The 26,418-nt window shown below is 51.0% G+C and overlaps 14 protein-coding genes across 14 annotated transcripts; 9 read left to right on the forward strand and 5 right to left on the reverse strand.

Annotated features, from left to right (window-relative positions):
• Nucleotides 1-154: 154 nt before the first annotated feature.
• BDV14DRAFT_167025 (uncharacterized protein) lies at nucleotides 155-1,784 on the reverse strand. Its single transcript, XM_073767600.1, has one exon. The coding sequence runs from the start codon at nucleotides 1,193-1,195 to the stop codon at nucleotides 284-286; it is 912 nt and encodes a 303-aa protein (XP_073631898.1). The 5' UTR covers nucleotides 1,196-1,784; the 3' UTR covers nucleotides 155-283.
• Nucleotides 1,785-1,948: 164 nt separating this feature from the next.
• On the forward strand, nucleotides 1,949-2,657 carry BDV14DRAFT_167026 (uncharacterized protein). Its single transcript, XM_073767601.1, has 2 exons — nucleotides 1,949-2,291; nucleotides 2,355-2,657. Exons 1-2 carry the CDS (start codon nucleotides 2,144-2,146, stop codon nucleotides 2,576-2,578), a joined length of 372 nt encoding a protein of 123 aa, XP_073631899.1. The 5' UTR covers nucleotides 1,949-2,143; the 3' UTR covers nucleotides 2,579-2,657.
• Nucleotides 2,658-4,467, reverse strand: BDV14DRAFT_167028 (alpha-mannosyltransferase). The gene has a single exon (XM_073767602.1). The coding sequence runs from the start codon at nucleotides 4,280-4,282 to the stop codon at nucleotides 2,807-2,809; it is 1,476 nt and encodes a 491-aa protein (XP_073631900.1). The 5' UTR covers nucleotides 4,283-4,467; the 3' UTR covers nucleotides 2,658-2,806.
• On the forward strand, nucleotides 4,468-7,509 carry BDV14DRAFT_167029 (Zn(II)2Cys6 transcription factor). The gene has a single exon (XM_073767603.1). It carries the CDS (start codon nucleotides 5,204-5,206, stop codon nucleotides 7,442-7,444), a length of 2,241 nt encoding a protein of 746 aa, XP_073631901.1. The 5' UTR covers nucleotides 4,468-5,203; the 3' UTR covers nucleotides 7,445-7,509.
• A 2,545-nt stretch (nucleotides 7,510-10,054) lies between these two features.
• BDV14DRAFT_167031 (uncharacterized protein) lies at nucleotides 10,055-10,601 on the reverse strand. Its single transcript, XM_073767604.1, has one exon. It carries the CDS (start codon nucleotides 10,522-10,524, stop codon nucleotides 10,285-10,287), a length of 240 nt encoding a protein of 79 aa, XP_073631902.1. The 5' UTR covers nucleotides 10,525-10,601; the 3' UTR covers nucleotides 10,055-10,284.
• A 1,522-nt stretch (nucleotides 10,602-12,123) lies between these two features.
• BDV14DRAFT_167034 (uncharacterized protein) lies at nucleotides 12,124-14,646 on the forward strand. The gene has a single exon (XM_073767605.1). The coding sequence runs from the start codon at nucleotides 12,874-12,876 to the stop codon at nucleotides 14,074-14,076; it is 1,203 nt and encodes a 400-aa protein (XP_073631903.1). The 5' UTR covers nucleotides 12,124-12,873; the 3' UTR covers nucleotides 14,077-14,646.
• BDV14DRAFT_132866 (uncharacterized protein) lies at nucleotides 14,175-14,646 on the forward strand. Its single transcript, XM_073766164.1, has one exon. The coding sequence runs from the start codon at nucleotides 14,273-14,275 to the stop codon at nucleotides 14,519-14,521; it is 249 nt and encodes an 82-aa protein (XP_073631904.1). The 5' UTR covers nucleotides 14,175-14,272; the 3' UTR covers nucleotides 14,522-14,646.
• A 206-nt stretch (nucleotides 14,647-14,852) lies between these two features.
• BDV14DRAFT_167036 (uncharacterized protein) lies at nucleotides 14,853-15,508 on the forward strand. The gene has a single exon (XM_073767606.1). The coding sequence runs from the start codon at nucleotides 14,909-14,911 to the stop codon at nucleotides 15,167-15,169; it is 261 nt and encodes an 86-aa protein (XP_073631905.1). The 5' UTR covers nucleotides 14,853-14,908; the 3' UTR covers nucleotides 15,170-15,508.
• An 18-nt stretch (nucleotides 15,509-15,526) lies between these two features.
• On the reverse strand, nucleotides 15,527-17,114 carry BDV14DRAFT_132895 (YoaK family protein). Its single transcript, XM_073766165.1, has 2 exons — nucleotides 16,475-17,114; nucleotides 15,527-16,388 (listed from the first exon to the last, which is right to left on the reverse strand). Exons 1-2 carry the CDS (start codon nucleotides 16,725-16,727, stop codon nucleotides 15,790-15,792), a joined length of 852 nt encoding a protein of 283 aa, XP_073631906.1. The 5' UTR covers nucleotides 16,728-17,114; the 3' UTR covers nucleotides 15,527-15,789.
• Nucleotides 17,115-18,138: 1,024 nt separating this feature from the next.
• BDV14DRAFT_132900 (uncharacterized protein) lies at nucleotides 18,139-18,645 on the forward strand. The gene is made up of 2 exons (XM_073766166.1): nucleotides 18,139-18,240; nucleotides 18,300-18,645. Exon 2 carries the CDS (start codon nucleotides 18,305-18,307, stop codon nucleotides 18,551-18,553), a length of 249 nt encoding a protein of 82 aa, XP_073631907.1. The 5' UTR covers nucleotides 18,139-18,240; nucleotides 18,300-18,304; the 3' UTR covers nucleotides 18,554-18,645.
• A 245-nt stretch (nucleotides 18,646-18,890) lies between these two features.
• Nucleotides 18,891-21,480, forward strand: BDV14DRAFT_132905 (kinesin-3 family protein uncB). The gene is made up of 2 exons (XM_073766167.1): nucleotides 18,891-19,628; nucleotides 19,684-21,480. The coding sequence occupies exons 1-2, from the start codon at nucleotides 19,280-19,282 to the stop codon at nucleotides 21,342-21,344; spliced, it is 2,010 nt and encodes a 669-aa protein (XP_073631908.1). The 5' UTR covers nucleotides 18,891-19,279; the 3' UTR covers nucleotides 21,345-21,480.
• Nucleotides 21,481-21,635: 155 nt separating this feature from the next.
• Nucleotides 21,636-23,704, forward strand: BDV14DRAFT_167041 (translation initiation factor eIF2B subunit delta). Its single transcript, XM_073767607.1, has 2 exons — nucleotides 21,636-22,383; nucleotides 22,438-23,704. Exons 1-2 carry the CDS (start codon nucleotides 21,712-21,714, stop codon nucleotides 23,428-23,430), a joined length of 1,665 nt encoding a protein of 554 aa, XP_073631909.1. The 5' UTR covers nucleotides 21,636-21,711; the 3' UTR covers nucleotides 23,431-23,704.
• A 219-nt stretch (nucleotides 23,705-23,923) lies between these two features.
• On the forward strand, nucleotides 23,924-24,991 carry BDV14DRAFT_167042 (protein-transporting protein BCP1). The gene is made up of 2 exons (XM_073767608.1): nucleotides 23,924-24,304; nucleotides 24,386-24,991. Exons 1-2 carry the CDS (start codon nucleotides 23,981-23,983, stop codon nucleotides 24,938-24,940), a joined length of 879 nt encoding a protein of 292 aa, XP_073631910.1. The 5' UTR covers nucleotides 23,924-23,980; the 3' UTR covers nucleotides 24,941-24,991.
• Nucleotide 24,992: 1 nt separating this feature from the next.
• BDV14DRAFT_167043 (chorismate mutase ARO7) lies at nucleotides 24,993-26,351 on the reverse strand. Its single transcript, XM_073767609.1, has 3 exons — nucleotides 26,020-26,351; nucleotides 25,214-25,868; nucleotides 24,993-25,167 (listed from the first exon to the last, which is right to left on the reverse strand). Exons 1-3 carry the CDS (start codon nucleotides 26,121-26,123, stop codon nucleotides 25,090-25,092), a joined length of 837 nt encoding a protein of 278 aa, XP_073631911.1. The 5' UTR covers nucleotides 26,124-26,351; the 3' UTR covers nucleotides 24,993-25,089.
• Nucleotides 26,352-26,418: the final 67 nt, after the last annotated feature.

Raw genomic sequence — 26,418 nt, forward strand, 5'->3', positions numbered from 1 at the left:
GTATTGCCCGTCTTACCGCCTGCCGTATGTGTACTTATGGATGCACACACGTGACTTCTCTATACTTCCATCCTGGTTGATGATAACGACTTCTACTGGCAACTCATTAGATACTACTCCGCGAGCACAATATGGTTGTTCTAGAGACTTGTATGCTACGTATCTTCATTTCAGTGAGAGCTACTTGGAATACTGCAAGGGAAGATCTCCCAAGATTTGGGCGCCACTCTCAGACTGGTCACTCTAATCAGCAAACGATCTATATCTAACTTCCAGTTTCACTCTATACATCCTTCTCAACCTCCTCAACACTAGGAACCTTATTCAACGTCACGCCGTAAAACTCCGAAACGGTCCTCACACACTCCGTCACAATCTTCACATCCTCAATCGGCACCCCCAACCTCCTCGTCCCCCGAATATGCCAATGCGTCTCATTTGGCAGATTCTGACTCATAATAGCAGGCAGCACAACCATCTGCGTATCAACATCATCCAGAACCTGCCGATCACTCAGGAAAAACCCATACGTGATCTCCGTGCTCAACCACGAGAAGTCCTTGTGCGCCGCGAAGAGATCAAGCGTTGACCCGCTGTTTCGCGCGTATAGTTTATTGAACCACCCCACGCCGCGCTCGTGATTGGCTTCGTCACATGCCCAGCCTTCGCGCGTGGGAGGGGAGTAGTCTTTATCTTCTTCCCTTTCGACCTTGGATATTGACAGGATTGCTTCGATGGGTTTGCAGACGCCGACTATGATGATGGATTTGAAGAGCGCTTCGCGGAGGCGGCGGACGAGTTGCTTTCTGGCTTCAGAGGTGCTGTAGGCTTTTTTTGAGGTGAGGTAGAGGTAGAGTTGGTCTGCGCGCTCGGGGTCAGGGCCTGCGGCTAGTGTTGCGGTTGCGAGGATGGCCCATTTGTCGGCGGGGAGGGAGGTTGCTTTGGCGAAGTGAGATTCGAGTTTCTGGAAGAGGGAGAGGTAGCGCGGGTCAATGGTGGGTGTTGCGTCGGACATTGTGGTGAGAGTCCGTGGATATGGAAATTTCCTCTGATATTGGATCGTTTGAAAGGGGTTGCAGATGGTGAGAGGGCTCAATCGTAGCGGATTCAGCGGCCTTTTGAGAGTGGCAGATAATGTATTGTTCAGGCCGCGGCAGAGCTGCAAATGGAGTTGGAGAAATGGCAATTGGGCCATTCAGGTCCTAAATACTCCGCGATTTGCGTCCCCTCTGTGAGGAAATATGCAGCAAATGTTCCGTGATAGCCGGATTAGTCTATTAAATTGGAGTAGCTGAGTGCAAGCTGAAGTGTTTGGACTTTGGGTTCAGCTGAGGTGGACCGCGATACTTTGGTGGGATGTCGCATTTTTTCCGAGTTCGGTGGCTCGGACAGCTGCAACATCTTCATCGTGAGAGGAATTCTCGTCGACCTCAATAACGTGTTTTTGAGACAGCCAAGCGTAAATTGGATAGAGAATTTCAGTTTCAAATTCTCGCCGAGAATTTACGAGTCATTGTGCAGACTTCCCGTGCGAAATATATATGCGGGGTAGTTGGAGACGGGAGCTAAGACCTAGTATAGCTTCACGAAGGCTAGCTCTAATAGTACGCAGGTAGACTGGTAGGGTCTAAGAGACGAAGAACAACGACGACAAAAATCATTATCTTAAGACTCCTCGGTAGGTACCGTAGCCTTACGGACTACAGAGCTCCCAAAGTGTCACCGAAGTCAAGCTCAGTACAACTTCAGGCACGCGACCAACGTCATAGATCCCAGCCTCAACCAACCTGCCCTGACAAAAAAGACCCTCATAAACGCAATTTAGGTAACAGAACACATTCCATCTAGCGTGCACTGCATCCATCGATATCCATGACATTCGCAACAGCAGACAGTAACAGGGTGTTCTCATCTTGCGCCCCACGTATGATCTCAGCGCTCCAGAACGTCAACTATGATATAATGACATCACCGACTCGACGCAACCCTATATAGACCCTGGGGTGAAGCGTACCATAGTCTCTATTCTTCATTCACACACAAGCTACAAAAGTCTTTAATTATCTTATCCTCCTTACAACTACCACTACAACTACCCTCTACATTACCTATTTTCTCGAAACCTCTTACACAACACATCAAAATGTCTTCACACTCCGCCGCCCAGTCCTCTGTCGGTCAGAGCACCATCTACGAAGCCGGTGACCAGCGCAACGAGCCCAGATCCGTTATCAACGACCAGGAGCGTTACGAGGCTGGCGAGAAGCACTCCCACTCTACCCTTGACTCAAGTAAGACACCACCCATCCTCAACTTTTGAACCAAAGAAGCAAGTTGCTAACAAATATGTAAAGAGGACCAACGCTCCATCGGCAACCGCCTCGCAGCTCAGAGCAAGGAATCTGACCCCTCGCACCACCACAACAAGGACTTCCAGCCCGAAGCCGAGCTCAGCAAGCAGGACCCTACCAAGCCCGCTAAGCTGCACGGCAACGCACCCTCGAAGGGCGCGAAGATCGACGCCGAGCTGCAAGCGGAGGATGAGCAGCGATTGAAGGAGAAGGGTATTAAGAAATAGATGACTTGATTGGATTTGCATTTCATTGATTTGTACGATATTTTGATACGATACGATTGAGAATGAATTTCGAGCGATTTTGACTTGGATTGGTTTGGGTTCAACTTCTATTATGGTCTAGGTCGTAGTATACAAGGTAAGACTGTTTATTATGCGATGTTGTACAGCTCGTCGCTCGTGATGCATGTCGTAGAATCGTAAGGGCGCAGATGTGGTTCAGTTTTCCGGTTAATCCCAGTGGAAATCATCGTCGTGCGGCTCTGCAAAGACATTGTCCCAGTATTGCTCAACCTTGCGACATATCCCGGCCTTGTCGTTCCAAGTCTGGAACTCAATAGCAGGATCGCAACTGATGAATTTAAGCTCCTCCCAGTATGCCTTTTCGGCGTCATATCCAAATCGTTGGATGACGTCTTCTGGAACAATCCATGCTCGCCCGTCAGACCCGTCAGGTCGAACCAAGGGCGCAGTCTCAAAGTTCGTTCCCCAGATGTTGCCCCCCGGATTGAATTTAGGGTAGTTCGCGTGGATAAAGAATACCCGGGGAGCATCTGCCACGCTAGGATCGAGTACCCGAAGCAGTCCCTGGCTAACCAGGGCTTGGTCTGCTATTGGATCTGACTGAGCCATGGCGGACCCAGACATCCCGTCATCTGGAGCGGGATGGCCAATCGCTTGAACCCTTTCGCTAACTGCATAGAAGGGCTCGTTGACGGCGGCGGCGGCGTTGAGGAAGGTCTCCTTGTCGCCCTCGCCCGGTCCACCTTGCGACAGCAGCCGGAAATAATGCGAGGGCCCGTAGTAGTTGTAGTAGGCAGAAAGTAGAAGCGTCTTTAAGTGCGACTTCTTCGAGACCAGGAAGGTGCCCGCCTCTGTGGTCTGCCGTCCGTTCATTGGTGTCTCTGTCTGTTTCGAAATTCGGTAGTACAAAGGTGATACCGATGACTGCCAGAAGTCAGGCCAAGTAATCAATCCTGTTGACTTGAACACTTCCGAGTCGAGAAGGAGCTCGGGTTCGTGGAGTGGGAAGCAATCTGCGTCCATCCAAACGACCTCCTCAAAAGATGATAAGAGTACCGCAAAGACCTTGAGCTGGAAATGCTCAATAAACTCCTTCGTCATCACATCAGAGAGGATCAAACACTTTGCATTCAATGATGGGAGGACTTCCTCGCAAATGGTCTTCTCATATTCGTTGGCATCCTTCATGTACACTTCCACCGGAAGATTCGATCCGGTACGCCGTAACATCCGCAGCGTAGCAAGGAAAACGGGGAAGTATGTGCCCCCAGCGGTTGATACCAGACCACGAGTACCAGGTGTATGAACTGGATGAAGAAGCTTCGTGTCTGCAATGGCTTCCAAGAAGCGTGCATGCGCATCCTCCATTGAGATTATATTGTTCTCATCCATAAAGGTCAGGTCAGGCCGAATTTCCTCGGTGGTAGCATTGAAGTGGGTAGCGACCACATTTTCCTCGTGGACCGGCGGGGGACAGCGGGGTGTATGCGCTTCCAGTATTGGTTTGAATGCTTTCCAGAAGACATTTTGTCGTTCGGTAAGAGGCACTTCGAACGCAGTATTAGGTACCACGACGGACGCAGGAGCCGGACTCCAATTGATCTTGAAAACACCGACGACGAGAAACAGCGCAGCGACTATTGAGAGGACGGTCCTCAGCCGGCTGCGACGAATGACGGGCATGACTATGAAAATTGGACCGGAATGTGGTGCATGGTAGCTAGACCGAGGTTCAGCAGCAGAGACAAACTCCGCGGAATTGGCGTCTCAGAGCAGCAATAGAGCGGACTGCACCTGCGTATGTCAATTGAAAGGTCACAACAGCAACTGCCCACTTTAAACAAGACAAATCAACAGCAATAAGAACACAGCAAAGAAGAGGAAACAGCGCAGTTCTGGAACTTCTGTGAAACGGAAGAGCTGATAAGGAAGGCGGTGGCAGAACCCCTGAGGCCTTTCCCAGCGCTGATAACGGAAGGCAACACCGCAGATCATCTTGACGCAACAACCACTCATCTTCCTCTCATTCACCTTCGCTCGACTTGGCAGATTTTGGAGTGCAGCGGCTGGACGGCGAAAACAACTCAAAAAATCTTTATCGACCGCTGATCACTTGAATAAACTAAAGAACTGCGAGATCCAGCCAGCGTGTTTGTGCAGCAATCTCCGAGCGCCCGGGTCTATAAGCAGACAGACCCAGCGACTAACCGGGCTGGTCGAACGGAGTGGCGGAATCAACCGCCAACGGCTGCTTATCGCCATCTTCCTAGCCAAAGGCGCGCTTTTCTGGCTGTTCTGGATGCTCAAGAATTGAATCCCGAGTCTCCTCTCCGGAGAATTATGAACTCTATTATATCTGGCACAGCGGCCCTATTTTCCCTTTTTCTTCTCCCTTTCCCTCTTTCTTCTGCTCTCTTCGCCTCTTAGATTTGCTACTCTCCCCTCACCTCTTGACTCTCTCAGCAGTCCGTCGAGTTTGGTTTCTCTATGGACCCCCACAGAGCGGATCGCCTCCGCATCGTCTCGTATCCCCGATAATATTCGGTGACTGGCACTGCACGGACTCCCGGCCAGACTAGGCTCTCCAGCCAGCACCGGCAGAGAATGTCGCAGGCTGCCCCTACCAAAATACAAAAGCCTACGCCTTCATCGGCTCCTGTACGGAGAAGGCGGAAGAGGACTGTCGTGAGCGGCGCGGCTCACGACTGTTTCACCTGTGCCCGCAGTGGCTCCTCGTGCGATCGGCGGCGCCCTTATTGCTCCCAATGCCTGGATAATGGAAATGAATGTGCAGGGTATAAAACGATATTGACTTGGGGGGTGGGTGTTGCCAGCCGAGGCAAGTTTCGGGGGTTGTCTCTGCCGGTGACCGGCGCGCAGCCGACTGAGGAGAAAGCGAAGCCTCGTCGCGCATCAGGCCACCAAAAGTCGCAATCAACGAGCACAGTCCCGCCTTCTCAGACTTATGCTCAACCTTCTCCAACATCAGATGTCGCCTACGATAGTGGCCAGCCGGTTAACTCATCTTCAACGCAATTCCAACCAACATCGTGGAACCAGCCGAGTCCGACCAGTAACGTCTTTCAATACCATGTTACGGACTCGTCGACGGATATAGAATCGGTTTCTGCCACAGGAAGTTGGACAGGATCATGGTCTCCTCTAACCCAGTCGTCGCAAACAGCGTGGCCGTACTCGGCCACGGAAGAAACAGAAAATGGCGAGGGGGTTGTTGACATAAAGCGGCGTCATTCTTATGCATACCATATAGTCAACCACTCTCCATCTTTCTCCCAATTACTCCTGGCACGCTCTGTTGGGCGAACTCCTCGCCTTCGATACTTGATCAGCTATTATGCAGAAGTCATCGCTCCGGTAATCGTTGCTTTCGATAGCCCGACGAACCCCTTTCGCACTTCGATCCTGCGAATGGCACAGGATAGTACCTCTCTTCAGGAGGCAATTGCAACCTTGTCTACTAGCAATCTGCGGCAGAGACGTGACCGAGGAACATTCTCCACCGGACGGACAGAGCCTGCGCGGATGTCTTCATTAGCACACCGGGCCCTTACGGATACATCACTACAGGAATGCTCCGATCCATCAATCCCCGGGGAATACGCTCTCGAGGAACAGTATCACCGCGGTGCGGCAGTCCAAGAGCTAAACAAGGAATTGGCGGACCCGAGAAAGAGACTCTCGGACTCGGTTCTTGCTACCTTGTTGATTTTATGTCTGTTCCACGTCTGTGACACCGGTGTTGGCCAGTTCAAAACTCAATTTGCCGGTGTAACCAAACTGCTTGCAATCAGAATGCGCGCCTCTCCCTATATATCTGACGAGCTGAAGTGGTTCATCCGCATGTTCACGTGGTACGATACAATGACGGCGACAACCAATGATCGTGAGAACCAGCTGCACAGCCGATATGTCGACTTGACTGCTGCCTCTGACGGCGAATGGGGCCTTGAGAATCTCGCCGGTTGCGATGCCAGTCTATTCAGAATCATCTCGAATTTAGGTCGACTGAACCTTCTCAGTCAGAGTCAGGAACACGACACACAACCTTCGCCACATATCTACATACCTACTTCCGTACCTCCGTCCTCTATGGCGTACTATGACCATGATGTGCTCTCTTCTGGGTTCCCTCGACCATTGCAAGACAACCCTTATATGTTTCCATTGCCGATGCCACCCCGGCACAGTGAACAGTCTAAGCAACCACTATCCCAGGCTTTTTGGGCAGAATGGTTTGCCATAAAACAACAACTGGAAGCGTGGCGATTCCCGCAAGACCGGCTCAACCCGGTGCGCACCAATTCTGCACCTTATATATCACCACCCTCATCACCTCTACACCAATCCGGCGTCGCTCCTCAGAACGTCGAGGACGTTTTCCACATCTCCGAGTCCTTCCGACACTCCGCCCTCCTCTACAGCGAACGCCTCGCCTATCCCGATCTGCCCTCTTCCCATCCCCGCTTCCAGTCCATTGTACAGCGCTCAATGGCACATATTCTGACTGTCAAATCCGACGTCTACCTTTTGTGGCCGCTGTTCATCACCGGCTCTGAATGTGTGTATGAAGAACATCGCATCATCATTCAAGAGCGTTGCAAGGATATATCCAAAGACTCTGGGTTCTGCAACAACCTTTCTTGTCTTGAACTGTTGCAGAATATCTGGGCAGAGAATTCACCTGCTACTACAGTAAATGAATTGTCCACATACCCACACAACTGGCCAGTGCCTATGGCTTCGGGTCTTTCAGAATCACCAGGGTTCAGGTGGCACCAAGCCATGCTGGCTAAACGAGCTGAAGGAGAATATATGGTTGTCTAATCATTAGTTAGCAAAACCGCCGCTCAGGCTATGATAGAAGATATAACGAACATGAATAATACAAGTCTTTTAAAAGCACTCGAGTTTCCGAAGTAGCAGCAGACCGTAGAAACTGAATACCTTGCCATTCCCAACAATCGAGACCTCGTAGCACTCAAAACTCACAGTCTGGACCACGGTCGATTAAACCTTACCTCAACAACAACACGCGACACTGTCCCACAAACACTTTAAAGCCACCGCCATCGAATAAACTTCCTCACCGTCAAATTCCAGGATAGCGGTGTCGACCAACAACAACTTCAACCAAGATTACCCTCGAAAATTCCAAGGAAAGTACATCTTTCTACCAATATTACGCTAGGGATAAGCATAGGTATGTCTTGAGGCCTTGTGTTAACTGTTAGCCTGTCTACTCAAAGGCCATCTAGACCTTGGCCTCGAGCCTCTTGATTGATCAACGTGCAGTCTGCACTTACATCTGCATATACTTGCATGCGCATCAAATCTATTCTAACATCGCACACTACTCTGTACTGAATAAGTACAAGATCGGAGCGGTAAAGTCTACCGGAGATGAATCCGGAACTGCATATGTACGATGCAAAGTACAATGCACAAGGTAGATGTTCGGATTGCGGACCATGGCAGGGGATCAGAAAGCCTGGAACTGAATCAAGCCTTACAGAGTACAGACTACAGTATACATGCATAACCCCTACCCTCTAACCACAAGAAGAAACACTTAGGGCTCAAGAAAGGGTATCACCATGGCAATAGACGCAAATCAGTCTTTGTATGTGTGGATATCTGCAAGATCAAAACGCAAGATACATACCCAGACCGTAAGAACTGAAATGTTAGATTGCAAGAAACGCACCGGGCTTTCCAAGTGCCAAAAGAACTGCACTTGATCAAGCGAAGGATCGCTAAGCCTTGTTTTTTGTTTCGGTCCTTTGTCCGTAGCGTTGGGTTCGAGAACAACGCATCTAGTCTAGTAGTTAATGGTAGGTGTTAGAAAGACCGGTGACCACTGCACTAAGTACTGACCCCTCCACTCCGCCTTTAGGCTGGGTACCTAGGCGCTTGTTGGCGTTGCTAGGGCATGGGTGGGTTTATTTAGGAAGACGGTGTGCGTTATTGGGTGATTGGTATTGAATGGTGGACACGAGGATCGGTGGTTTTGGCATGAGAATTGAGATAGAGATTTATTATGGAGACGAGATATAGTGTATACGAGGTTGACATCATCCCTGCTCTATATTATTTACTTTCTACCTTAGTAGGTAGGTATGTACAAGGACTATAGCAAGGTGGCTACCCAACTATACCTACGTGACATCTATACACAATATCAAATATCTCCCAACGACCACGTCCTGAAAACTCAAAGCCATATGGTCTCCTGACCATATCACAACACAAAACCTTTTCTTCAGCAAGGAAGAAAAAAAAATCACCGATAAAAATCTACTTTCCTCCCCACCATCCCACCGCTCAATTATATCAAGCGTGTCAAGCGTTCATTTGCGGGGATATCCCCGGCTCCACTGCGTTGGACAGCACTGCACATGTCGGAGAAGGTTAGTTATCTTAGCGTAGGTTCAGCCTTGCAGCGCAGTGTAGGTGCAAGATCGTGCTTTCGGTTGACCGTCGATTGGGAGAGGCTAGAGCAGGCTACTGTAGGGTGCTCGTGTGCCGACTGCTGCTGGATCTACCAATCAATGCTCATGCTAGGCTGTTTGTCGAGGACATGCATGAATGGCGCGCCCGGATTCCAGGGTTACGACCAGGACGTTGAGTTGTTCGGAGGGGTACGAAGTACTTCTGGTCTTGTAAGATGATGGAGGTAAAGCTACTCTCGAGTCGGTAAGAGCAGTTCGTCAAGGTTGTAAGTAAGGTGATGAAGGTAATCTCGAGACCTCAAGCCTTGCATCGACACCAACCACCATCCAAGGGAGCGCACGCGCCCAGACTACCTTGAACCAAGTCGCATCCAGAACCAACCAAGAACATGTTCATGCGAATTGTGCCAAACCCGTTTCAGTTCGTTGCGGTTTGAACTGAAGTTGAAACCCTGGCGATTGCGAACCAGAACCAGATGAGCGGTGGAGCATTCGCTAAGCGCCAAAACAACAACATCCTGCAGCTTACAAAAGTCCCATACAGCTGACAGCGCGGCCCAACGAACGTCTGCACGTATTTCGTATGTCAGGCATCTTTCAGGTAATCAGGCGAAAGGATGCTAGGGCTCAGGGCAAGGGCAATTCAAGCCTTGACTCGCACAATCCTTCAAGGAGCTGTTCTGTAAGATGGGTATGAAACCGGGGGCGTTCCTTGCTTGAGAGCTCATTTCGCTCTGCCGCGCGATCGGCGTGAGGCTTGGAATGGTGAATCCTGCCTGTAAGATGGGGAATTATTGTCAGACATGTTTGAGTTTTGAAAAAGGATGGCAAATTTGGTATTGAGAAGGGAGCTGGGATGACAGAGGAAAAAAGATCCAAGTCCAACGGTAAAGGAAACAACGCTTGGAACGTTGAGGTTCACTTTCGAGAGGAACCTTGCTACCAGAGCTTTACCAGAGCAACAACTATAGACAAAGAAAACCGTGCTGTAAGTAACGATATCTGTTGCTTGTGCCAAAAACAAGCAAAAAAAAAATGAAAATGAAAAAAAAGGGCCCGAAACCCGGGACCTCTCCCAATGATTTATTCCATGGTTTAGACCTGCGGCTCCACGGTCTTCCGTTCCCTTGATGAGGCAGGATAATGGAAGTTCTGGTTGGTTTCCCCTGGAGTAACGATGTGCTACGGCAAGTAAGGGCGCGTAAGTCCTAAGGTTTACGACAAGATATATGTTTGCGCTTCAATGAGGCCGTGGTCCTTGACTTCGTCTGTTGAATTGAGGTCAGTGTTTAAGTCACTGCGAATATCTGTAATAAACTGGTAATATACGGTACAGACAAAAAACCGAGCAATCCACCAAGATATCAACAAAACAACAAAGAGGATGAGCAGGGCTCGAGAGCAAGGGGGGTGAAAATTCTGCTGGTGGGTCGCTAGTTCTTTGCGACAAGACATCCATTGATTGAGGCCTTGATTAAGGCCTTAGCCTCAAATTCTTGTCATTGCGACTCTGTGAGACAGCTACAGCGACTACTAATCTACTGGGCAACTCTTATTCGCAGAATGACCGCGATGGTGGTAAGCAATTATTCAGACAGCAGAAGCAGCTTCTCGAATCCCATCACTGCTTCTGGCTTGTGCAGTAGTCAAACGGTTAGACCTTATCTTAGTAGTCGGAGTTATTCCTTCATCTCGGCTTATTAGAGTCGCAAGCCGGGACCCATAACCCAGCGATCCGTCCTTAGCAGAGACTCTAATTTTCTGTCTGGCGCTATTGGAGGATGATCTCGAGCCATCCAGAACGCCATGTGCGCCTCTTTGAGTTGAGACTTGGGAGTTTCGATAACGACCGTCGTCCGTCCGTCCATGGTTGCTTTTGCGTGATATGCCAGGGGTTACACGCTCGAGACCATCTTTGGGTTCTCGAGGAGACACCGAGGGATCCCGTTGTCTTGGTTGGTTGGGGGTTTGCTTCTTTATTGAGTGCTGATAGGCAACAGCTGGCTAGCGATGATAGTTCAGTGTGATTCATCGCGTTGGCACTCAACTTGAAGCACGATTTTTTTTTTATCGATATTGACCGGTCGGAAGTATTTATTTCCTTATTATTTGAATATTTTCATCATTTTCTACGGTGTCTGCCCGGTTCCCCGGGGATGGTGTGGTGGCTGCCCAGTCGGCGGTAAAGCCCATCGCACAGATGTTTGCCCAACAGGAGCTTTGCACTTTTTTCCCTTTGCACTTGCAGGCGCCAGCCCAGACTACTCCAGGCTCCAGAATCCAGCCGGCGTCAAGTCAAGGTTCAGCAAGCTGATCCACGGAATGCAGCGGATGCATCCGTCAGCTTCCACGGGACAGAAGACAGACATGACCTCACATCCAGACGGCCGGACGTACCTGATATGCACATGCAGCCCATCTGGCAGCTCGCCCAATAACAGCCCTGGGACAGGACGATGTTCAGCACAGGATACCGAGCGCAACCTCCGCCACTTCGCCACACCAATAGGCAGCCACAGCTGACGGGAGATCAGAGATTTCTGCTGCACAAAGAAGTCTTGACTCAAGGATTTTTCTTTTTATATCCGCTTCTACTGCTCAGCCTTCATCTGCGCGCGAGACGGGCCCTGCGGACGGGCTATGACTCATGGGGTTGAATTGTAAGATCCTATAGAACCCTCTTGTTCGTCTTTCGTTTCCACATCCCTCGTAGGCTCCCGTCTTGTCGGGATGCCTGCTTGTCCAGCTGGTGAGTTGGGACACCAACCAGGTGTCGCGGGAGTGGGATGACGCCTCGTTTGTCTTGAAGTGGGAGGCTACTGGACGGGGGCAGTACCAATGACGCAGAAGAGTCGTGGAGTAGTATTGCGCCGGAGGGTTAAAAAGGCACTCGAGGAGGGCGAGGGTTATATCTTGCGACCTGGGTTTGCCTTCGTCATCAAGTCGCCGCTCGACTCATACTCTGTAGTCTAATGAATGCCCAACAGTGAGTCAGATGGTGTAGATGTTAAGTATATATCAGACAAAAGTTCTCCAGAGAACACTTCATAGAATACTTCGAGCCTAATGCAAAGATTCTCCAGACCCAAGCGTCTGGATAGAGTGTAATTTCAGTACAATACAGGAATTTGCACCGCAATCTTACCGAGCTGGCCCCACAGAACGCCCGCTTACCGCAGACCCGCAATCCACTGCAGGCAAAGTCCACAGTGCAAGTCCACAGTCCACATCTTACAAAACCAGTTGAATTCCTCTACTCCTCTCCCCCTTTGCCAACCACCATCACACACTACAGCCCTCCCTGGGTTCTGCCACTATCAAAACCGCTGCTCTTCGCCACTTCTCTCGCTGTTCTCCTGGGTTCCCACTGATTCCCCAGGTTTTGTATTTGTCAGGTTTGGTCTTCAGGAATCGGCGTTCCAGAAGATCCTCGGTCCTTCTCTGCTAGCCCTTTAGCGGAGACTCCCATACCAGCCTCGCCTATCCAGCTTCGATCTTACTCAACGCTCGGGTTGCCGACGTCGTTCAAATGCACGCTTCGCACATCACAGCACTTACATCCTCCTCTCCCCTCGAAGCCGTGCCACGGTGACGCCCCCGTCGTTGTTATCTCGTTGTCTGTCCTTTTTGATCGGCGTCGATCGGGTTTATTCTGGACGATTTCCTGTACAATATACTGGGTTTTGATTTTTGTCTTTGTTTTTCTTGTTTAGCATTTGCTTATTTATTCGGTGATTTGGGGTTCCAAAAGTTATCGATTTCCATCTTCGACTCCGTGACTCGATCCATGCTTGATTCGCAATAATGTACCACTACTCCAGTCCACCACCTCCCGGGTGGTCTCAGTTTGACTACATGACGCCTCCGACGTCTCCCCACTACGCCTACTATGCGACGCAGTTCACGAACCCGTTCGTCTCGCCGCGAGGTACTTCCAAGCGCCACGGCCGCAAGGCAAGCTACGCGGCGCCTCCCAGCAAGGATACAGGCGCATTCTACTCTGGATACCCCAATGGTTTCTACGGCGCAATGCCCGAATTTGGCTCCCCGTCCAAGCACGAAAATGTAAGTGCTTATTTTAGTGGCATTCCTCCGTCCTACAATCGTCGTCGCACAACCATGTCCGGTGCTGCTCCCGCAGGCATCTACGACTACGGTACTGCTGCTCCCCAAGCGCAGTCATCCCGGAAACGATCTATCTTTGTGGATGTGGTCGATGATGGATATGATGATATGCCGAAATACGCCTCGCGCGAGGAACCAAACAAGTCCCGCCGACGTCCATCAACGTCTCAACGGAAGCCCAAACCAACCACTGATCCTTTTTTCTCATCTACTCAGGTCCCTGCTTATGACGATGTGGATGCTGCCAAACGCTCGCGCGCGCGCCGCCAGTCGACTTCTACCCGGAGCGCGCCCAAGCCCAAGCCCGCGACTGCCTCCAAACCACCACCCAAGGCCACCGAAGAGGATGCCGAGCGCGCAGGAATTCCCTCGGGCTACTCGATAAAGAACTGGGACCCTACGGAACAGCCGATTATTCTGCTTGGTAGTGTATTCGACGCCAACTCTCTCGGCAAGTGGATCTACGACTGGACTATTTTCCACCACGGCGCCTCAACCCCCATGGCCGATGTCGCGGGCGAACTCTGGCTATTGCTCATCAAACTTGCTGGTAAAATCAAGCGGGCGACGGAGTGCGTGGGTCGCATCAAGGATATTGATTCTCAGGAGACAGTGGAGGATTTCTTAGAGAGTGGCAAGCGGCTGTGGTCGCGATTCAAGAAGCTGCTGCGCACGTGCGAGCAGTTCATGTGGAAGGCCGCGAAGCGCGAAGGCGGCAAGTCGGTGACGATGGGCAAGAACGCCGGTTGCGAATTTGTCGAGTCGATTTTCGGACGCGACCGTGAGTTGGAGAACACGGAGAAGTTGATGAACAGCATCCGTGTGTGGAACATGCGATTTGACGCAAACTGCGATGATATTCTGCGGAAGCGAACCGCTTAGCCGCCTGATACCCTTTGTTTACACAAGTGCCTCGAGGCACCAGCATTCGATTTCGAATTACTACATTTACTGCACTCGATTTGAAGTGTTTACCGGATAGCATTTGAGCGCGTTTGGTTAGGATACCTTTGCTCTTGCGTTCTGATATTGATCTGATCTGATCTGATTATTTGATCTTCCAAGCGACCTGATATTGATGTTCAAGGTTACATGCTTGCTTGACTTTACCATTTTCCGAAAGAAAGACTCTCCTTTGTCATATTTCCTTTGTTCTCTGCTTTTTCCGCAAAGTTTTTTTATTTTCTCCCTCCGCCGCATGAGCATTGGGACGGGATTCTGCTTTTATCTATCCATTTATTTATTTGGAGTGCATGCCTTGCATTCATGCTCGGGAGTTGAGCTTTCTCTTGCTCTGCATTCTGCTTCTGCTTGCTTCTTGCTTTAAGATACCATTCTGCGATCTCGAGCTGTTCTTCCGTTCAGTGTTTCTTGGTCGGTGGTTGATTCGTTCTTTGCTAGCTTACCCACTATACGCCTACTAATAGAATTCATACTTAAGTTATATCTCGTCATCTGCAAGTACTCCGTAAAGACTGTACATGTGTAATCGACGTCATCCTTCCAATCCAATACCCAATAAACCACCTCCAACAGCAACTGCCAGTTCATCGATCCCTACCCAAAGCACCCTAGCCCACTGTACCCCTCCCGTCTGCCATGCCCAGTGCCCTCCAACTAGTAATCCAATCCAATCCAATCCAATCCAATCCAATCTACTCGGCTAAGCACGGCCAATAGGTCATACCGAATCACCGCGGGGCCTAACGCATGCATGCAACGTTATTCGATTACGGCGACTAGCCCGTCTTACGGTCTTACGGTCTTACCCACGCTCATGCCCGCCCACGCCCATGCTCGGCCGGAAGTTGGAGCGGCCTTAACCTTACGTTTTACCCCTCCTTCTGCAAACGCCAACGTGTTGGCTCGGGAGTCGCCTTCCACCCTTTTTTACCTTCTTACAGGAAATGGAAAGTTATTGGTGGGCATTCTTACAGGCTCAGTACGAGTACAGGTTAGTGGTTGGTTTGCGTAATGCATTCTAACCCGAAGGCTGAATATGTTACATAGCTGAAGCATGGACGAGATGGTGGTCAGAGTCAGCTTGGCTTTGGCCTTGACTCAAATGTCAGCGTGAGGCTGGAAGGTGTGGATGGTATGGCATTGGGGTCGAGGGGCGCATTGCCTGCATTCTTCGCGCTCGCGCTACGCGAGACATTAGAATGGTGGGCAAGTGCCGGTGGTGGGCGGGGTGGGATGCTTATTGGTCTAGGGCGTTGGGGGAATTCTCCGTGTCTTGAGTGTTACCCAGGTGTAAAGTAGGAAGGTGATGGGTTGGGGTCGGGGAGTTTTTGCAACTGTATTTGGAGATGGGGATGGGGATGGGGATGGAGATAATATATTTCAGTGTAGAGGGATTTTGTGGGTTAGATAATAGTGTAGTTGATTGTAGTATTACCATTAGTTAGCTGTCTATGCTATGGCGATTATATATATAGTGTCTATCCGTCTATAGTGTTGAGCTGCATAGTCTATGCTAGCTCGGACACTTCTATATCTCCTCCGTTCTATCTTGTATTCTGTAAAGCAACCAAATGCCCATCTTCATCTCCATCTCCATCTCCATCTCCATCTTCAACGCAGGCAGTGGTAGGACTACTCACCCCTCCAAACCAACCACCCCAACGCAATAACAACCTTCAATCCCGCACTAAGCCACAGCGCACTCTCCATCCCCCCAGAACTCCGACTCAACCACCCACCACAAATCGCCCCAATGACCAAAAGGACAATACTCCCCACGCGCCGATTCCGCTTAACATTGCCCTTGACATCACTCACAATCTTCGGATCACTCGCAACATCAAAGTATACGCTCGTAAGCACGACCGTTGGAATCTCATTATATCCCAGCCCACGCGCAGCAGTCATAGACCCCGCAGACTGGAACGCCAGCATCGCAATGGGGATGAGTTCGAGGAACAGTCGACCGCCTGTCAGGCTTTCTGTTTCGGATGTCTCGTGCGGGATGAGGTCTGCTTCTAGTAGGGCGACGGCGATGATGACGAGGATCGCTTGGAAGAGAAAAGAGGAGAACAGCGTCATGCGTTTCTTGGCGCCGAAGTTGCGCCCGTATAGCGAGAAGAGGAATGCGCCGCTGAAGAAGAAGATGATGGAGATGAGCGACTTCAGCCAGCCCCAGGGTTTACCGGTGGGTTGGTTGGAGGCGCCGAGCCCGAGGAAGATGGTGTTTCCTAGGATGTCACAGTTAGATTGATCTTTCTAGTTGTGGAGGATTGGTGTGATTCGAGGGGTTCGGAGACCGATGGGGGAGGCGTACCCGTCTGCATAGCCAGGAAACAAGACCAGGCGTTGTAGGCTGCGCTGTCGCAAAGACCAGTTATGAAGCAGCAGATGAGACAAACGAGGTCAGTGTACTGCGACGAAACAGACTGCGTCCAGCGCGAGGTCGCGCTCTTCGCGGTCTTGTTGTCACCGCTGGCTGGACTGGTCCCTGACTCCGCGGGAGCATTGTTGCCAACAACTTTGGCGCCAGGGTTAGCGGTGGCCTCAATATCTGTCGCTGCTGCCATTGTGGATTGTAGCTTGTCGACGGCGCTGCGATGCGGCAAGGGGTCACGCGCAGGTATTTATTTGGGGTTGGAGGAAGCAGAATTTGCGCTGCGCTGGCTGGCTGGTTGGCTGGCTGGTTGGCTGGCTCGGATCGCTTCCGATATCGTGATGGATCGGCGGTTCGCGGTCAACCCCGTAGGGCTGAACTAGACGCTGGAAACGCAGGTGCCTGGTGATAGAGGAGTCTTTTGCGGCACAAAAGAGACTAAGGTGGTGGAATTGATTGCGCCATAATGGCTCTCGAGTGTGTCATTCTGAAGAATGTGTCAGAGGTTGTACAAAGGAAGGTTCTCCCAAAGTCGGTGGCCGAGAGTACGCTGTAGGTTGCATACCCGCGGAGTAGGTTCCCTCCGACAAAGGGCAGACGAGATACAGAGGAGGTAGCTACCTAGGTAGGGAAGTTGAGGGCCGTGCTCTGCACCGGCTGTTCTTGTTGTTCCGTTCTAGCCCATCTGCCGTCCACAATATATTGCTGGCGTCCATGGCCCACACCTTGACCGACTACTATTATACTTTGCTGTAGATATATGCCCTTACAGGTCAATTATCCCAAGCCGCCGATTGCGAGTCTCGATTTGCGTGTTCAACTCACCGTTGCTTCAAGTGTGCTAGTGAATTGGGTTGCTTGTTCAGCATGTTCCCCTGTCAATGTACTCCTATACCTAAATTGTGCACGTGAGGTAGACGGTTAAGGGCCACAGCTGACAACTACACTACCTACTACTACCTGCTGGTCAGTTAATCTGCTATTGCTGGAATGATACTGCAATCCAAGAACATCTGCCATATTAGTGAGACTGCCTCGACCCCTTCCCGCCTGATCTCCAGCTATGGCTGTTCTATGACATCGCGGACGATGAGGGGGAGGCACTGTTCTCCGAGGACGATATCACATTCTATATCATCTCGCCCCATGAATGAAGCTGCGATGCGTCATATGCCACTGTCCAACCAGCCAACTTCGTATTGTCGACTGAGTGATGCTCTTTGTCCAGTCATGTTGAGATGCCGGCTTAATAAGTGGCGATATCATCATCACCCGCAAGCTGTAGCTATGCGGCCGCCCGCCACGCTCTGAACCAACGGTGTCGCCTGTCAATCCCTGGAACCTCCAACATGGCATCCCCGCACCTGGGGTATCGATCCAATTTGATGCTGTTCCAGCTTTGATCGTTGTTGATCCATCGAGACCCCGGCCCAGCCAGACTTTCGACCACAGCTCATGACCTCATGCCATTGATTGAGCAACCACCGAGCAATCATGGTCCTCCTCAATGACTGGGTTCAATGCTCATTTCGGCAGCTGACCGTTTCTGTCTGAGGAGTAATGGAAATCGTGGTTGAGTCTCAGCGTCATCGATTATCATTACCGCCACCTGCTGGCTCATATAACGGATGAATCCCCAAAGAATCTTGCTTCCAAAACATTGGACAATTGAATAAACAAATCATCGAATATTCAGTTCTGATAAGGTACGACTGCTTCGTGGGCGCGAATTTGATCTTTCGATCGTGGCTAACTGTCTTGTCAGTCAACATGTCCTCAAAACAAACCAACGCCTTTAGCCCTGCTGGAACCCAGGCCAAGCAGGCTGCTCAGACAAAAACACCGAGAAATTCCACCGACGGTTGGAGCGTTGAAGAGATGCTTGAAACCGGGATGGACAAGGATGGAAACATTGTCTCTGACGACTATTCCTGGATCGATGGTGCCCAGCTGAATAAGGGCAAGCACGGAAATCAACAAGCGGACGAAGTTGCTGCCGCTACTGAAGACTTCGATTAACATATGAATTCATTCGCGACATGACGTGACATCCCTTGTCAAGCGGACTGAATTGTTGAGACTTGTTTGCTGCCAAGTTACTGGATGACTGCTGCTTAACCATGTCAACACACTCATTTTGGCATGTATATTAGGTTATGAAAACGTATAGTGATTAATCAGAATATATTATCAAGTGCATGACAAGTCCATGAATATATGATAGTTCCTCTGCCAATCGGTCAAAGTTGGTAGCTGTCATTGCTATGGCAACGAAGTGTATCTCGATAGGCCTGGGTCTGCCTCAGGCGCTACGCCAACCTCGATCCGGTAAAACCCAAACGAACCAACTGCGACGCTTCAAACCAGCGGTGTTGTGATTCCTCTTGCTCTTCATGCTCTTCTTCTGCCAGATGTGAGACGAGGAGGACGACCGCTGCGGTGATATACTCGAGACAATTGACTGAGCTGTCAACGGTTGTCTTGCGGTAGAGTTTCGTCTCCCATCGTCGCCCGCTTTTTCCCTTGCTTCTGTCACTGCATGTTTCGCTCTTTTACCTCACATCGCAGCTTTCTCAATCAGCTATTTCATTATTGATCGCCTGTCATTGAAAGGTCTCAGAACGCCAGCATCGAGCGACTCGCCTTTAGAAGCGAACATAGTACGGTACTCCAGCTTCACGAGGAAGCTAGGACCATCGCACCTTCTATCCACAGTGTCTCCGCCCCAGTGGTACACCGAACTGTATGTACCATCACCTTATCCGACGTCAACGAGGCATCGTCGCTCAAATTCAACAGCAGTTGGAAGAAGATATGGCGCTCGACCCACGCTACTATCACCACCTAGTCCCTGTGGTCGGCACCGGCTCGCAGTCGTCTGCCTCCTTGTCCGGTTTCTCGTCGGCTACTGGAATCACCAGCCCGTCAATACAGTCCGCTGCTTCTTCTGCAGGACTGCGATCGACCGCTTCCAGCCCATCACTACGAGCGAGACAAAGCGTTGCGGTGTCCAGACCTTCAGATGGCGTTCCCGGCCTGGGCCCAGGCGGAAATGTACGGGTCGTTGTGCGAGTGCGCAAGTTTCTGCCACGAGGTATGTCATTAGCTGCTTGAGTATAAGCTTGGCTAACATGAGGCTCGTCTGCTAGAAATCGACCGAAAGGCGCAATGTCTAATCGAGATGGACCCCGATGGCCAGACGACCAAACTAAAAGCACCACATTCACACCAACTCGATGGCGGAAAGCCCAAGTCGCAAGCGCGCGGTAAAGTGCTGGACGATAAGGACTTTGTTTTCGACAACTCTTTCTGGTCGCACGATGAGGCGGACGAGCATTATGCCCACCAAGAGGACATCTACAACAGTCTCGGCGAGGACTTCCTGGACCACAACTTTGAGGGTTACCACACGTGCATCTTTGCGTATGGTCAGACAGGATCTGGGAAGAGTTACACTATGATGGGTAATTCAGAGCAACCGGGCCTGATTCCTCGAACTTGCGAGGATCTTTTCCAGCGTATCGAAGCCGCCGAGTCTCCGGACGTCAGCTACAATGTCCGCGTTTCCTATTTTGAGGTCTACAACGAGCATGTGCGTGACCTGCTGGTGCCTCGGACTGACCCGCCTCATTACCTTCGAATTCGAGAGTCGCCTTCAGAGGGGCCTTACGTCAAGGACCTCAAAGAGGTTACAGTCAGAAATTATAACGAGATCATGAAGCTTATGCGCAAAGGTGACGTCTCACGAACTGTTGCCAGCACCAAGATGAACGATACGTCCTCACGATCACACGCTGTTTTTACAATTACTTTGAAGCAGATCCACCATGATCTTTCTACAGATGAGACAACAGAGCGCACAGCGCGCATTCGTCTTGTTGACTTGGCTGGATCCGAACGAGCCAAGTCTACCGAAGCCACCGGCCAGCGATTGCGTGAAGGATCCAACATTAATAAATCTCTTACAACACTGGGGAGAGTCATTGCGGCTCTGGCTGATCCCAAAGCGGGACGCCCGGGGAAACGAAAAGGAAAGGAAGTGGTGCCCTACCGAGACTCGATTCTTACGTGGTTGTTAAAGGACAGTCTCGGTGGCAATTCGAAGACGGCCATGATAGCCTGTATCTCACCTACAGATTACGAAGAAACGCTCTCTACTTTGCGATACGCAGATCAAGCGAAGCACATCCGTACGCGGGCGAAGGTCAACCAAGATCATCTGTCTGCCGCTGAGCGTGACCGACAAATCGAGGAAATGGCCGAGACAATACGTACCCTACAACTTAGCGTTAGTCAATCGGCACAGAATCGCAGGGAAACCGAAGTTCAGAATGAACGTCTTGAAGAGTACCAGCAGAAGGTCAGCGGACTTCAGCGACTTATGGAGGAGACCAAGATGGTCAGCGAATGCAAGATCAGACAACTGCAGACTGAGAACGAAGCACTACGCAACCATCTCAAGCTGGCCCTGGATAGCTTGAAGAACCCAATCCCAGCGGTGACCATCAATAATCGCTTCAGTGATGTCGAGATTTTGGACGAGGAGGAACCGATTGATGAGAATGAGAACCGGGCTGGCTCACCCGTTTCAGAAGTAGATACAGAGCCGGATCTAGTTTGGGAAGATGGGAGCCACACCGATACCAGCAACCTTGGGGCCCAGGACATGCAGGCGACTATGGAGGGTCTGTTGGGCGACTTGGATGTTTTCAAGCGAAAGCTAGCCACGGATCACGAACGCTTTGGCTCTGGCCGAAAGAACGAAAGCCGCAAACGACGAAGAGCACTTGGAGATATCTTGGGCAATTGATCAATAAGCGTACATAAGAGCGATGATATCCTGCAAGGCGTTTGGGCGGTTGATTTGAGCTTTGGTTTTTGATGGTTCTTTTGAATTGCAACGATGAGACGATGGAATGTCAGATGACTGCATGACAGCCTTGGAGTAATTAAGATATCGTATATTAAATTTGTGTTCTTTGTCATTGTGCTTGCATAGATAGGGTTGCTGCGACCTGCAGTAGCGTAGGCTGTAGTCCAGCTTATGGCATCATCGCCCATTTCGGCGAATGAGTCAATCCACCCGCACCGCGCTCTCCATCCCCACAACCGCCCGAAAAAAAGTCTCCAATGCCCCTCCTGATTGCCGCCATCGCGTTCATCCCCGTCCTCTCGACATGGCGACTCCTACCGATACCACACTGAACACTGACTCATCTCCCTCCGCCGCCCCTACCCCTACCCCTGCGCCCGCATCAACCCCGTCAGCCGCAAAGATGGACCAACCTCAGCAACCACAGTCACAAGCACAGTCGCAAGCCCCCAAGGCCACTAAACCACCAAAACCCGCCAAGCAACAACAACCCCCCAAGGACAAAGGCAGCGCCCCCGCCGACGCAGCAGCAGGCGCCGAGGGCCTCTCCTTCGCTGAACAAAAGAAGCGAGCCAAAGCCGAAAAGGCCGCCCGGCGCGCCCGCGAAAAGGCAGACCGTGAGACCGGCGGTGCACCCGGCGGCCCCGGCCCAGGTACACCTGGTGCGAAGAAGGGCGGTGCTGGCGCTGATGCTGCGGCGGCTGGTGGTGCGGCTGGTGGAAAGGGACAGAAGGCTATTCCGCGTCGCGGGTCTACGCAGGCTGGTGCTGGGAATGTCACTGAGGTGAAGAAGAAGCAGGAGGATAAGAATGTTGCTGTGTTTGGGCATCTTTATGGACAGCAGCGACGGACTACGGTTGCTGGGGCTGGGAAGGAGGTGCATCCTGCTGTTTTGGCGCTGGGATTGCAGATGAGGGATTATGTTGTTTGTGGAAGTAGTGCCAGATGTGTTGCGACGTTGTTGGCTTTTAAGAGGGTATGTCTCCCGTCGTTCGCAGGCTCGGTGAGGAACTGTTACTGATTTATCCAGGTTATTGAAGCATATACCACGCCAAAGGGTACATCCCTTGCCCGCCACTTGACGACACACCTCTCCCACCAGATCACCTACCTCTCTACATGCCGCCCTCTCTCTATTAGTCAAGGAAACGCCATTCGAGCCCTCAAGCTAGCCATCTCCTCCATCGACCCCTCTGTTCCTGAAACACAAGCAAAGACCTCGCTCTGCGAATTCATCGACAGCTTCATCCGCGAGAAAATCACCGTCGCCGACCAAGTCATCGCCGGCAGCGCGGCGCAGAAAATCAAAGACGGCGACGTGGTCGTCACATTCGCAGGATCCTCAATCGTCAAGCAGACACTGCTCACAGCACACAAGCAGGGAAAGAAGTTCCGCGTGTCCATCATCGACTCGCGCCCGCTTTTCGAGGGTAAGAACCTTGCGCGCACACTGGCCAATGCCGGCCTGGAGGTCCAGTACTCCCTCATCAGCGGTATCAGCCATGCCATCAAGGACGCAACAAAGGTTTTCCTTGGCGCGCACGCAATGACCAGTAACGGCCGACTATACTCGCGCGTCGGCACGGCACTGGTCGCCATGTCCGCAAAGGAGCGCGCCGGCGGCGTCGAAATCCCCGTCATCGTCTGCTGCGAGACCGTCAAATTCACAGACCGCGTCGCCCTCGACAGTATCGTTGTCAACGAGATCGCTGACGCAGATGAGCTCGTCATTACGCAAAAACCTCACCAGCTCACGGACCTGCCTGATCCTGCTGGGGTGCCGCAGCCTGAGCCCAAGAAGGGTGGAAAGGCCGCCGCTAAGCCCAGTGAATCCGAGTCAAACACTAAGTCGAAGGACAGTGACTCGCCGCTTGCGGACTGGAGGGATACGCCGAATCTGCAGCTGCTTAATCTGTTGTATGATGCTACGCCGGCGGAGTATGTTGATATGGTTGTTACGGAGTTGGGCAGTTTGCCGCCGAGTGCTGTGCCTATTGTGCACCGGATGAGTACGAACTTGTAGGATTTTTCTTTTCTCATTCATCTCATGTTTGCTTGTGCCCTTACTGTATCTGTAAGGTTTGATAGGCATTGTCAGTTCCCTGGTTGCAATCTATCCTTGGGGCATTGAATTGGCACCTTTGGGATTATTCACATGATGTATTGTCTATCTATGATTGTGCTGTATGGCTAGCGAACTTAGAAGGAAAAGTATTGAAATGATATCTGGTTATATAGTCTCCATTATCTTCTGATCTCGGCTTCCAATTAACCATATGCTTCTTATAATCCAACCCTTCTCTTTTTTTTACTGACATTTCCCCTTGAACCCAGAGAAATTTCGAGACAGGCACTCGAAAACTCATAAGGAATAATCAAAATAATCAAAGTGCAAGCTCTACTTGCGGTCGTTGCGTTGCTTGAAAGCCATACAACAGCTCCACCCAATCAGCAAAGCCGCAGCCCTCGACTCCCGCGGAGCAACGCAACAATTTTTATCTGATCCCCTCACCACCACTATACTTCCAACTTCGAACAACACACCCCGCCAATCACCAACACAACAACACAAAATGGTCAAACGCAAACAACAAAAAGACACCGACGTCGCAATGGGCGGCACTGACGCCGCCAACAATGCCGGCGACTCCTCCGACGAAGAAATGGACATTGTAAACGTCGACTTTGAATGGTTCGACCCCGACCCCGAAGTCGACTTCCACGGGCTCAAGCACCTCATCCGCCAGCTTTTCGATACAGACGCGCAGGATTTTGATCTGAGCGCACTGGCGGACTTGGTTCTTTCTCAGCCGTTGCTTGGATCTATGGTTAAGACGGATGGGAAGGAGAGTGATCCGTATGCGTTCTTGACGGTTTTGAATTTGAGGGAGCATGCGGTATGTCTATATATTCCCTGCAGCTCCCAAATAGACCTTTGACGAGGGATATGTACTGATACTGATTATGTATGGTCGCAGGATAAACCCGCCATAAAAGACCTAACAGCCTACCTAACCCGCAAAGCAAAATCCACCCCCTCCCTCGCCCCCCTCGCCTCCCTCCTCTCCCAATCCCCAATCCCACAAATCGGGCTCATCCTCACAGAGCGCCTAATCAACATGCCCGTTGAAGTCATCCCGCCGATGTACACGATGCTCCAGGAAGAAATCGCCTGGGCACTTGAAGAAAACGAGCCTTACAGTTTCACGCATTACCTCGTTGTCAGCAAGACGTATGAAGAGGTCGAGAGTAAACTTGATGCTGAGGAGAGCAGGCCGCAAAAGAAGAAGAAGGCTGGTAAGGGTGCGAAGGGGGAGAGGTTCTTCTTTCATCCTGAGGATGAGGTGCTTGAACGACATGCGGTTTGTCAGGGGGGTTTCGAGCATAAGTTTGATGAAGGCAGGTCGGATTCGAAGAGGGCGTTTCAGGAGTTGGGGATTAAGACGGGGGGTAGTTTGATTCTTTTGGAGGCGGGGAAGTTGGAGGGAGCTGTTAGGGATATGGTACAGTTTGTTGGTGGGGGGAGTGCATGATTTTATGAATTTATAGATTAATGTGGTTATGATGAGCTTTGAAACTGGAATTGGAAAAGTTTGTTTGTCTATTTTTTTTGTGTCTGCTATGCGCGTATTTTGGGTATATCGTAGTATGACGGACTGAGAACAGGAACTTGTCGGAAAGATCACTCCCATTGCGTACCCTTCAGCCGTTGCATCAGGTATTCCACCTCGACGACCTTGGTGAGGGGAATGACATATTCCTATACCAGTTAGCTTGTCCTAGAACAGCTGACATGAGCAACATACCTTGTACATAGCCTGCACAGCATTGACATCAATCTTTGGCCCCGACTCATTCGGGAACCCAGGATCCGTGCCATAAGTCTTCGCCTTGAGCGCCAGCCGTTCCAAAACCTTCAACTCAACCTGCGCATTCGTAATCGCCTCGTCAATACCCTTGCGATCCTCCGCCTTAATCAACTTGACGAACCGCTCCGGCTCCTTCTGGAACTTCGACTCCGCGACAAACTTCCCAAAGTGAATCCTTCTCGACAGCGCCTGAAGAACACCGACATCGCACGTCGCTGCAGACCCGTAATTCTCCTTCGTCTCGCCGCGGTCTTCCCGCCCGTCGAAACTGGGGCACACGGCGGGGAGAATGTCGTCTACGTACCGCCGCTTAATCACCTCGTTGACATTGACATCGTTGTCGTGCAGGATCTTGGGGTAGTCGAGGGGTTGGAGAATGGGTTTCTCGAGAGCATCGGGGAAGAAGGGGTACTCGTCTGGAGACTCGTAACGGCGCATGCGTGACTGAAGGCGCTCTTGCTCGCGGAGGAGATAGTCCAGGAGACTGATGTGTTCGTCTGGGATTGAGACGCCGCCGGGGGTGTAGACTGGTTTGTTGAGTGGGAATTGGACGCGCTCGATGAGGTGGAAGGTTATTGTGTCTTCGAGGCGGCTGTTACATTGTTAATTGGTTTATTGGACGGTAATGATCAGCAATATGCTTGCTTTTGCCGACATTGAGTTGAGATGATTGATGGGTGCGTTTGCGGGGTGTGGAACTCGACGGGCTCCGATGTCGCGGGCAGTTTTGATAAAGAACTTACATTAGTTGGAAGCGGATGTTGGCGAGGTCGAGGGCCTTGCTGGCGTCGGAGAGATCGATTGCTGTGTCCATGTCGGAGTCGGATTGGTCTGGGAGGAAGGGCATGAAGGGTTGTATTGGGTTGGGTTGGGGAGGGAGCGAGACTGAATCAATATTTGGAGTCCGCCGAAAGTTGGATGTCCGCTGCGGGGCCGCTGAATCTGGCGGCTTAGGAATGTACCCAGTTGATTCGAGGAACTGAAGCACTAATGAGACTGATGACGACACTGGTTGTACTGGAAGAAGAAAAACCCAATTGATTGGGAAAAGACTGGGAAAAGACTGAGAATGGAGCCATGATTGTATGCAGCAAGTATGCATAGTTCGTTGTTCAACGGGTTTAATGCATCTGATTTGCTTA

The sequence above is a fragment of the Aspergillus stella-maris genome (genome assembly GCF_047715825.1).
Source record: "Aspergillus stella-maris strain CBS 113639 unplaced genomic scaffold BDV14scaffold_7, whole genome shotgun sequence".
Taxonomy (NCBI): Eukaryota; Fungi; Ascomycota; class Eurotiomycetes; order Eurotiales; family Aspergillaceae; genus Aspergillus; species Aspergillus stella-maris.